The sequence below is a fragment of the Micromesistius poutassou genome (genome assembly GCF_964030765.1).
Source record: "Micromesistius poutassou genome assembly, chromosome: 23".
Classification (NCBI taxonomy): Eukaryota; Metazoa; Chordata; class Actinopteri; order Gadiformes; family Gadidae; genus Micromesistius; species Micromesistius poutassou.
Window position 1 is genome coordinate 9024380 of NC_140293.1, and position 10871 is coordinate 9035250.

A 10871-nucleotide genomic window follows, 5' to 3' on the forward strand; every position below is an offset into this window, starting at 1 on the left:
AAAGCTCTTGTTAAGTATACATACAGTATCAACACCTCTTAGGATCACTCCGTGTCTAATTGGTCTCTTTTAATAGCGCCACATGTAGATGAGCTGCCCAGCAGTAGCTCTGTTGTTAGCGTGGAGGTGCGTTAGCGCTCTTCATCCAACGGCCCCACAGTGCCTGCATGCTCCCCTCACGCCGCTCCCATCACACCCATTGGACGGCTGCATTGTGCTGCATGCCTCATGTGACCTTAAGCACCTCCCAGCCTGACCCACTCCCCCCCCCTCCTCATCCCTTTGGCTCCGCCCCTCCACCCTGGTACGTTCTTTATTTTATATCTAATTGACTTACAAATGTTAAGGTAAACTTAGGGCAGTGCTGCTAATATATTAAACTTTTTTTGTTATGCATGCCCGTCATGACTTGTGATTATCGACTAAATGACTTAGAAACCAGAGGAATGTATTTTAAAGCGGGTCGATGGAGTTGAAGACAGCGTTCTCATGGCCTTTTCTGGTTTTCCTTTTAGAGATCCGTCTGAGGAAACTAGTGGACGAGCGGGAGAAGATGATCGACCAGGTACAGACACAGGTCACCCACAGCATACCAGGGGGACAGGCCCCTGGTACGGGGATGTCAACAGAGTGTGGCGCAGGGCTCCGCCGGCATTCTGTGACCGCTGTGTCGGGCGGTGGAAGCGGCGGAGACGTCGTTGCGTTCAGCTGATGGATTGTGTCAGAGTGTGAGTGTGAAGTCGCGTCTCACTCACCAACACTCCTCCGCCCATGGTGGGCGGCTCCTCCAACAGGTGAAGAAGCTGAAGGCTCAGTTGGAGCAGAAGACCGCTCAGAAGAACGGCGCAGAGAGCGGTTTGAGCCCCGGCGGAGACGTCGTGCAGAACGGCACCGATCCAAACCTGCTGGAACTGCAGCGTAAGTTATACGGTCAGCCCAGGTCAGTTGTATCCTCCAGTGGGATGGCCTTCTTTGTCCACCAGGAGGCAGCCTGGGACACTGGTGCACTTCTATTTACTACGACTACTGCCCTCCTACATCTGTAATCTAATCACACAGACAAGTGTTGATTCTTACGGTTTGCGTTCAAATGATCAGTTGTTGCTGTCTGTTCCATTTGCCCGCACAGAATTTGGAAAAAGGGCTTTCATGTACTCTGCTCCTTCTACATGGAACATGCTGCAAAAAGACTGGAAAATAACGGAACTGATTTCTTTGAATGCTTTTAAATCCACCTCCTTTACTTGTAACTGTTTTTCTTCATTTTAATTGCTGTCTGTATGTTGTAACTGTAACTTGCTGCCTTTTTTGCCGCCTCTTGGCCAGGACTCCCTTGAAAAAGAGTTGTCAATAGGACTTTCCTGGTTAAATGCTTCTGGCAGGAAGCAAGTTATCAAACAAAATATCCAAAAGGAAAGGGTAGTGTAGTGGGCTGGGTGTCGACCCCCCCCCCTAGCCAATAGGTTCTGGGTTAATGCCCCAATGTCTGTGGTCTAAGATGTTCTAATCAATATGATTGATAGTCTTTAATGACCTGTATATGAATACACTCTAAGCTGTGGTGATTTGGATAGTAACAGTAGCAGTATAATCGTCTTCTTAGAGTTCTTGGAGTAGGTCCTGTAGGGATCCCATCGGGTCCACAGCATCACGTACGTCCGTCATAATCCGACAGGATGCAGAAGAATGTATTCTATACACCATGCAGGATGTTGTTCAATTGGTTTATCGTATAGAATGTATTCTATACACCATGCAGGATAATGTTCAACTGGTTTATCGTGTAGAATGTATTCTACACACCATGCAGGATGTTGTTCAATTGGTTTATCGTTTATCGTTTGCAGGAGATGCCACCCGGCAGGTCAACGACCTCAAGTTCAAACTGGTGAAGGCGGAGCAGGAGGTCACGGCGCTGGAGCAGAACGTACGTAGCAGGAGGCCCCGCCCAGCCCTCCCTCACTCAGAGGCTTCCCCTCAGAGAGCCATCAGTGCACCCCCTCCTCTGACCCCTTTTAGACCACTTAACACATAAATACATTTCTGCTTTGTTTGTTGACGCCATGAAAATAGGCTCCACCCTAATACATCCAGGGAGCCTGAACCAAAATAACGTCTTCATCTCTGAAACCCTGAAGCTCCACACGAACAGTGCCCAAAATGCGCATTCCACAGCGATGGGGCCAAACACTTGTAGTATAAAGTACACATGCCTGTTGATGCTGTGTCCCAGAGACACTCTGAGGGCTGACCCCTGAGACACAAGCGGGACCTGACCTCCAGGTCATCTCAGAGCAGGTTGTCCTCACAGGAGCAGCCGGGGCTGACTGTCAGGTGTGTGTTCTGCAGGTCACCAGGATGGAGGGCCAGGTGACCCGCTACAAATCTGCCTCAGAGAACGCAGAGAAGGTGGAAGACGAGCTGAAGGCGGAGAAGCGTCGACTGCAGAGAGAGGTACGTCTGCTTAATGTTAACCACTCCATGTTCTCTTCTCTGAGGACGGGGAGCGGGATGGAACTGTTCCATCATCACCTAGCCCCTTTTGTTTAACACAATTTCCACTGTTTTTTTTTGGTGAAAGGTAAATGGAAAGTATATATCCTTTTGATCAGACGTTGCCACAGGGAACAGCCAGGGGCTTCCAGAAAAGTCCCTGGAAACATGTATGATGACTTCAACAGGTCATGATATCAGACACAATGTGAACTAATGGTCATACATCCTTCTCTCTGTGGACGCTTTCAGCTGCGCTCAGCGCTGGACAAGGTGGATGAACTTGAATCCAACAACAGCCATCTCTCCAAGAGGCTGGAGAAGATGAAGTCCATCCGCGGCACGGCGCAGACTCCATAGCGACAGCACGTAGCGACCGTGCATAGCGACCGTGCATCGCTAGCCGTCCCCAGCCCCTGAACCACCCCTCCCTTCCTCCAGCTTGTGTTTCTGGTTTCCTTAGCAGGAACCCAGAAACTTGAAAAAGATACAAAAGGAGAGAAATAGTGACGCCTTTAAGCATACACCCGACACACAACCACACATGGGACAATGTGCCATTTCTTCCTGCTTAGTGGATGTGTGTGTGTTTGAGGTCAGAGTGTGTGTGTGTGTGTGTGTGTGTGTGTGTGTGTTTGAGGTCAGTGGATGTGTGTGTTTGAGGTCAGAGTGGATGTGTGTGTTTGAGGTCAGAGTGGATGTGTGTGTGTGTGTTTGAGGTCAGTGTGTGTGTGTGTGTTTGAGGTCAGTGGACGTGCGTCCTATTCAGAGTGGTTAATGAATCATTACTGGATCATCAGGAGGATCTCTTCATTATGTCTCTAGGACTCAAACCCTTTGGGGTCCTCTAGTGTAGGAGATCTCTAACTATTGGCACTGGTTTCTGGAAGGATGAGCTAAATATGGACACCAGAATTGGCCTTGTTCTTATCAAGTTAAATGGGCCGGAATGCTTGACCCTTTAAAATAAGACATCGATGCTTAATATAGTTAAGAACATTTGCAAAAAAAATAAAGAAGGTATCTACAAACTCAAGGACTGCTGTTGCTGCGTCCAGGACTGTTGGTCTACACTGTGGAGTCACCCTGGGGTCAAGAGCACATCAGTGTGGGGGGGCTGTTTTTCCTTGTTAATGTGTAATGCCAAAGAGCAAAAACAATATATCTACAGTATTTAAAATGTATGACTCTGTAAAGTCAGTCCCAGGGTAAGTTGTAAGTTCTTTTTTTTTTCCCCCTTTTCTATGAAAAAGGGTTCAGTCACGATTATCATCAGCATATCACGACCAGCGCTACTCTCTCATGATGCCTCCATCACCACTCTTGTTTATTATCATCCTATCACGACCAGCGTTACTCTCTCATGATGCCTCCATCACCACTGTTTTACATACTAGTTCCATACAGGACGATCAAGTCTTTGACAAATCTGTGGGTTCCACACCCGGAGACAAAGGCGATGAGAGGACTGTGAGGAGAGGGGGGGGGGGGGGGGCGGGGGTGAGGATTCATTAAGGAGATGGGGGGGGGGGGACAACCCCCGCTAACACTGGGACGACGCTGCTTCACTGTTTACAAAGCTTTAAGATGTTTGTAAGAAAAGAAAAAAAAATGCAATCTCTGTGCAATAAAATGTCAATATGATATTGTGTGTGTGGGGGTGGTATTATTTATAGGCTTAGGACAGATGAAGTCGGCTCCATTTTTCTTTTCAAATTCTCTTCGGTTTACACACACCAATCTCATTCACTGGCCGATCAATGATGTCCTCAATATTGGGTGAGCAGGCTTCTGGGTAATGTAGTCTCTAGTGTTTGATGTGTGGTCCGTGTTGTGATGTGAGAACGCTCTGCTGCATGCGCATATTTCAGGGGATGCCTCCCCCAAAATATGACGGAACCAACAGAGCACTCCAGTGTGGTTCCTGAAGTACGAATCCCATTCATTTTCATCATAGAGATTTTGATTAAAAGCCTTAGGCCCAATCCCCTTACACCCCTTGGCCCAAACCCTTAACCCTACCCCTACCCCTTAGCCCTAACCCTCAACCCTACCCCTACGAAATAGGATGACAACCCTTCAAGACCCAGTTACAGTACGTCATTAGTAGTCGTTGACGGGGTTTTGATCTATATTTTTTTATTTATTTTTGGATATTTTGATACAATATCCGTCTCTGGAATGTTACTGTACCGTTTGAATGTCTTAGGAAAGCAACCTTACCCACATGGAAAAACACGGTATGATTAGATAAGAATATTATCCATGCTCACAATCTGTTAGAAACTGCAATATTGCACTTTATTTTAGATCAAACATTTCACAAGATCAACATAATATATACAACCAGAATAAACATAGAACTTGATGTTGTACGTTGCCATCCATGTAAAACATAAATATCATACAAACAAGAACCAGTGATATAATGGAACTAATATTGCACATTACAAAAAGGCATCAACAATCACATTTTATCAATAACGTTTTCAAAGGGGGCAAAAAACCAGTCGGTTTTAAACCATCAGTGGGTGGTTCATCTTTCTTTCTTCCTAGGGGTTGGGGGGATTAGGACTAAGTTAAACACGTCTTTGAGCAGTAAACGTTTAAATGGCCCCCATCCTCTGGTGTACCTGGAGCCTCTCTGTCAGCGGGTCCTTTTCTCCGAGCTTTCGTCGCTAGGTGGCGCCAGAACAACATTCATACCTACAGCGAACTGCAGTGTTATGGATCTACAGAGCTTAGGAAAATGATTCAGTTAGTTAAACTAGTTGTTAGTAGTAGTAGTAGTAGTAGTAGTATGTCTGGTGATGTCCTGGTTTGATTACCATCACCAAGATAAGAGAAGTTTGAGGTGAGCCGAATGCCACTAATGATTCTTCTTTCCAAAAAGCATGGCTCGAGGTTCACACACAAACACTCACATTTATTATCTTAGGTATTAACTCTTTCACCAATAAAAACATCATGTATTCAGTGCATATAGTGTGTATGGATGGATGGATATTGTATTACACAATAACATACATGTTATATTTGTTTCATTTCATCTGTTCTCTCTGAGGTTCTTTTCATAAATTCATGGAATTTTAATTCCTGTTAACAATAAGAGTAAATATAACAAAACATAGTACTACTAAGAACTGTGTGTGTGTGTGTGTGTGTGTGTGTGTGTGTGTGTGTGTGTGTGTGTGTGTGTGTGTGTGTGTGTGTGTGTGTACACACACTGCCTTATAAACAGAGTTCTCCCTCAGGAAGTCTATCTGTGGGAGAGTGGACATGTGAATCTTCACATCTTTGTCACTTCATTTCTCTACAATATATTAAACACTTCTCTCTAATATCATGTGGTCAGGTTATGATGCATGGTAGATTCAATATACAATAAAGGCCCTGGATAATAACTGAATCAACAAGCTAAGGTTGTCAAACGGTAGGTTGGGTCTTCTTAGTGTACCTGTACCTGTGAATATAACATTCACTTATATCTTGAAGAAAAGTGTTCCATCCTCTTATGTCCGGCCAAGGCCTTCCTGTTAATGTAATAATATATAAGGGCCTTTAGGAAGCTCGTATTTTGGGCTTGATTCATTCCGTTTATTTTGAAATGTGTGGAATAACAAAATCTCCTCCGCTGTTCGGAGACGAGTCCACACGTCGTCGGTGAATCCTCGAATGTGTCCAAGCCTAAGAATTGTACTATTGTGTATGTGTGCAATAATATATGTAATACAAGTCATTCTGATTCTGGTGTGTTTCCAGTCGGACAGTAATACCCGACGGACCGAACGATGCAAACGGGGAACAAAGATGGCGCTGCCCTTATTAAGAAGAGGCTACTGCTGTAGATTACCTTCAATACTCAGAACCAGCCATCCCAAACCCGAGCGGCTGTTTCTGACCCGACCCGGGGACCCGCAGCAGGCCCCCGTCGGAGCGGTGTCCTCAGCCCGCTGCTACAGCTCCGATGCTCCCAGACCCCACCAGAAGGTGATGGTCCTGGGGATCCCCAACCCCCTGATCTGGGTCCGGACCCGGTTCTACTACCTCCTGATCAGGGCCTACTTTGACAAGGAGTTCAGGATCGAGGAGTTCACCGAGGGCGCTAAACAGGTATACAGACACTGCATTTCTAACCAGTGGCCACTCAAAGCGCTGCACACTATTGCCTAACATTCACCCAATCATACAAACATTCACCTGCCAGTCAGGGTGAGGTGTCTTGCTCAGCGACACTACGCTAGAAGGAGCCCGGGATCGAACCAGCAACCTTCGGGTGACCAGCCAACCCGCTCTACCTCCTCAGCCACATGCCGCCCGCTGTAGTGATGAGTTAAAACAGCGACGTTTGTTGTCACCAGCAGGGGATAATGATAACCTATAATCTACATTTCTTCACCGTTTCATGCATATACTATTATTGTTTAATAAACATTAATATAAATATAGATATGTAAATGTAATGCTAGACATACTTCAGTTTTATTGTATCAATAAAACTAATGTTTTTATTCTTCTACTGTACTGGCTGTGAAACCCGAATTTCCCGTGCGTGATCAATGTTATGTTTCTTATCTTAAAGGTCCCACAGGTGTGGTGTGATTGGCCGTTTCAAGCCGTTTTGGAAATCTGCCCCTTATGACATCATAAGGGGTAGAAAGTGGGTGTGTCCACCTAGATGTGTGCTGGATAGATCAGTCTACCAGCCGACCCAGTGAACTGTAGCAAACGTTGCTCATCTATCCGTCACACATCTAGGGGGACGTGATGTCATAAGGGTCAGATTTCCAAAACGACTTGTAACGGCTAATCACACCTCACCTGGTGGCACGTCATGGGACCTTTTAATAATATTCCTGGAATTCCCTTCTCCGTGTTGCAGGCGTTTGCCCACGTGTCCAGGCTGCTGTCCCAGTGTCAGTTTGAGGCCTTGGAAGGCCTGGTAGCCCAGGACGTGAGTAGAGAGGCACCCCTAATCACCACACTCCTTTAAACCTCAACGGATCTTTCCCTCTGCTGTATTTGTATAACCACATCCTACTGTAGTATAGTCCATGGCGATGCTTTTGATGGGAGATGGCTGTAGAAAGGTGTTCTCATTATAAAGATAAAGCAGCCAGATTGGACGGAGCCCGACTTAATCTGCTGTCCCTCTTGGGTCTTAAGCTTGTTCCGTTGACTGCAGTAGCCTTCCTAACTACAGCAAACAGTGGATTTAAGGCTTTACTAAAGATGTTTCTTTTCGTTTGTTTGTCTGTCACTGTTTTCCTTCGACAACCACAATTAGTACACTGTAGGTTTAATTGTTTTACTGTTTCCACCAACAACAAAAAACAGTTGTGGGTTCTCCAAAACATACCCTTTCACTGCTGACTGGCTGTTTCTTGTTTATTTGTTTCAGTTGGTTGCAAAGCTGGAGGAAAAATGCAACCTTCTCCAAGAGAGTCACAAGCAGGCCCTGTTGGCCAGCCCCGACGACATCATGTACACAACACCTAGCGACGTGGGCATTTACTATGACGATAATGGTAGGCATCAACAACAAATAACTTGGCAAAGGCATCAACAACAAATAACTTGGCAATTAAAAAATAATGAGCAGCTAATTAGTGTCTTTTAATAACATGGGTAGTTTTTGGTATTTATACATTCATACTTACTTACATACTTTTTTCAACATTTATAATGTTCCAGGGAGGAAATTTGTCAGCATTCTGATGCGCTTTTGGTATCTGACGAGTGCTCGTCTTCCTGATGACCCCATGGACGGGTCGCGCATCTTCAAAATGGCCCTGGGGACGGAGGGCCAGTCGGAGAGCAAACGACTGCTAACGGCTAACTATGAGTGAGTGTTTGTCCTCACCATAGCAAATGGACTGTCCTGTCATTCTTGGACATTGCACAAAGTAAGAGTAGTCCTAAACGCGTCAGAATTCACACATCCCCGTAGCAGTTGAAATGATAGAAGCAAAGTTATTAAAGTATATGCTTCCGTTGATTTAAAGTAGCATTGGCTGGAGTTATCAAAATTAAACTTTTTTTGTGGAAATAAGGATTTGACAAAGATGGAATTCATAGTCTATAGCCTCTGTCGCAGCAGTGAGTCTTTAACAGTCTTTCTAATCATTGTACCATTAAAAATGTCACCATAAGCTATTGCCAACAAACGAGAACTGCAGCCAGCGCACTTACTCAAAACAGGAGACTGAACTCAAATATTTGGCATTACACATGTCCATTCCCAGATCTAATTTGTGAATGAAATAGTTGAAACAACTCTTTTTTTGGTTCTTAGCAAATTGGAATGATTTGAAAAGCCTAGGCTAAGTAAGGGATAATCACCTCAAGGCAGGGCAATAAACTGTTTGATATGCTTATTGCCCTGCCTTGAGGTGATTATCCCGTTTATTCTACTTCTTGCTTGCCAACATAATAAAATAATTAAAATACTACTACTACTACTACTACTACTACTACTAATAATAATAATAATAATAATAATACATTTATTATTATTAATAATTAATAAACATCATTAATAATTATGCTTTTTCTTATTCGTATTGCATGCTTATTAAATGTATACTCTGTTTGAGTTCATCTCCCTCAAAAAGTAGTCCCCTTTAGAACTACGGTGAATAACGTTAGCTCAGCTGTAGCTAATTAGTTTCTGTAGCAACCACACAAGGCTGCATCTGATCACTAGTTTAATAACGTAGTTGCCACATTGTATCTCGCTTGCGAAACTATGTATCGACTGACCCTCTGATAGATTTCCGACACATTTTAGAAACTAGGTTTATTTTTACAATGGACCTCATGTTTGAAATTTCTGTGATAGAAAAAAAATACAAGCGGCGTATTGATCTACTATTTTGACGCTGTGCTCAGTCAGCGGGCAACCTGCCGGGTTAATGCCCTCCTCCCAGCCAATCAGAATCAAGCATTCTTAAACAAAGTAGAATAAATAATTAGAATATAATAATAATAATATTATAATAATAAACAATTATAATAATTGTTTAGAATTATTTATTATATTATTGTAAAATGATCTTGATTATCTTCTATAATGTAGTACTATGATTTATATGGTCTGTGGAACCTTTTAGTGGAATGTGTCTAGATCTATCTGCCTAACATATCCTGACGGGTGCACCCGACTAAGAATGACATGATCAAATGGATTAACATACATATCCCTTACCGATTTGATCAGGTGTCTTTCTCTTCCACTGCCTTATGATCTAACCTGTGTGGTCAGGTTTCAGAGGGAGTTCACGACGGGCGTGGCCCCAGACTGGACCATCACCAGGATAGAGCACTCCAAACTGTTGGACTGAGAGCACTCCGCCGCAGGGTCTCAGGTCGTCACGGTAGAACCAGCTCTCTCCTGGTACCTGTTTATGAAGCGGACTACGAGGAGTGTCTTCAGGTCTCCACCCAGAGGGCCTGGCCGTGGACCTCAGGACGTCAAGCTGCTTGTTTTGACACACTTTGATTTATACAGTATGGACTGTATCCCTGTTGTACGGTGGGGACCAGAGATGTAAACATTGATTTATCACATCGATTCCCCCGATGGGGCTCGTGGTGGTTCCTCGTCAGGGTCTGTCCTGCAGAGCCATCGCTATGAGACGGACCTGTGTGGCTCTCTACCTGAGGGTTTGTTGTACTGTGATATATGCAGATTAAATAACACATGTTTGTCAAAATAAATCACCCACTTAAGGACCCTTCATGATGTAAGTGTCGAACCCCTCCCCACATTAATGCTTGCATATCTTGTCAGATCTCCCTTCGCTCTGTGTATGTGAAGATGGTGAATACACTTTGTGTATTATCCCTAATTCTAACAAAAGGTCTGTAGCGTCTTATTTGTTCATGTTCAATGTCTTGAAAGTTTTGAACCAACTGCAATTCATTTAATTAAGGTATAAGATAATGAATTGTTAATTTCAATTCATTTAATTAAGGTATAAGATAATGAATTGTTCATTTCACTTCATTTAATTAAGGTATAAGATAATGAATTGTTCATTTCCTCCCAGGGCAGCAGAAGGATGCTTTATTAAATTAAACAGAACTTAAATGGTTAAAAAGCAGTTGTTGACTCTTCTTCGAACATTAGGATTATCGTAAGATTAATTACTATGATTAATTAATACGACTATTAAGATTAAATAAACGCAAACAGAACCATTGTGTTGAATAGATGCGTTGTTTTTATTAACAAAATGGGACAGGATCTCATTCACCTGCCCCACCCTCTTCAATGCATGATGACGTCACTCGCCGTCTATCGATGCCCCCCCACAGCGCTCTCCTATTGGTCCGCCGTTCTGGAGAGCTCAGCGCCCATTGGCCAGCTCGTCCAC

General features: G+C 44.0%; 2 protein-coding genes across 3 annotated transcripts in view; both read left to right on the top strand.

The window, feature by feature from the left end:
• lrrfip1a (leucine rich repeat (in FLII) interacting protein 1a) overlaps positions 1 to 3989 on the top strand; it is a gene marked incomplete at its 3' end in the record, with an annotated part of 41234 nt that extends 37245 nt beyond the window's left edge. The window contains exons 23-28 of one of the 2 annotated variants that reach the window (XR_014639913.1): positions 516 to 565; positions 795 to 918; positions 1848 to 1927; positions 2350 to 2454; positions 2746 to 3088; positions 3157 to 3989. Coding sequence is in view for 1 of the 2 variants with exons in the window: in XM_084487122.1 (XP_084343248.1) it covers positions 516 to 565; positions 795 to 918; positions 1848 to 1927; positions 2350 to 2454; positions 2746 to 2853 (467 nt within the window). Of the gene's footprint in view, positions 1 to 515; positions 566 to 794; positions 919 to 1847; positions 1928 to 2349; positions 2455 to 2745 lie in introns of both variants that reach the window. The other variant, XM_084487122.1, reaches the window with a different exon arrangement.
• A 2308-nt stretch (positions 3990 to 6297) lies between these two features.
• On the top strand, positions 6298 to 10237 carry maip1 (matrix AAA peptidase interacting protein 1). Its single transcript, XM_084487074.1, has 5 exons — positions 6298 to 6606; positions 7376 to 7447; positions 7895 to 8021; positions 8188 to 8338; positions 9758 to 10237. Exons 1-5 carry the CDS (start codon positions 6304 to 6306, stop codon positions 9834 to 9836), a joined length of 732 nt encoding a protein of 243 aa, XP_084343200.1. The 5' UTR covers positions 6298 to 6303; the 3' UTR covers positions 9837 to 10237.
• Positions 10238 to 10871: the final 634 nt, after the last annotated feature.

Bases quoted from the DNA above. Each gene is read 5' to 3' on its own strand.
- maip1 (XM_084487074.1), top strand. From the start codon at position 6,304: ATGGCGCTGCCCTTATTAAGAAGAGGCTACTGCTGTAGATTACCTTCA. The intron at 6,607-7,375 runs GTATACAGACAC...TCCGTGTTGCAG, and splicing joins TCACCGAGGGCGCTAAACAG to GCGTTTGCCCACGTGTCCAG. The intron at 8,339-9,757 runs GTGAGTGTTTGT...CTGTGTGGTCAG, and splicing joins CTGCTAACGGCTAACTATGA to GTTTCAGAGGGAGTTCACGA.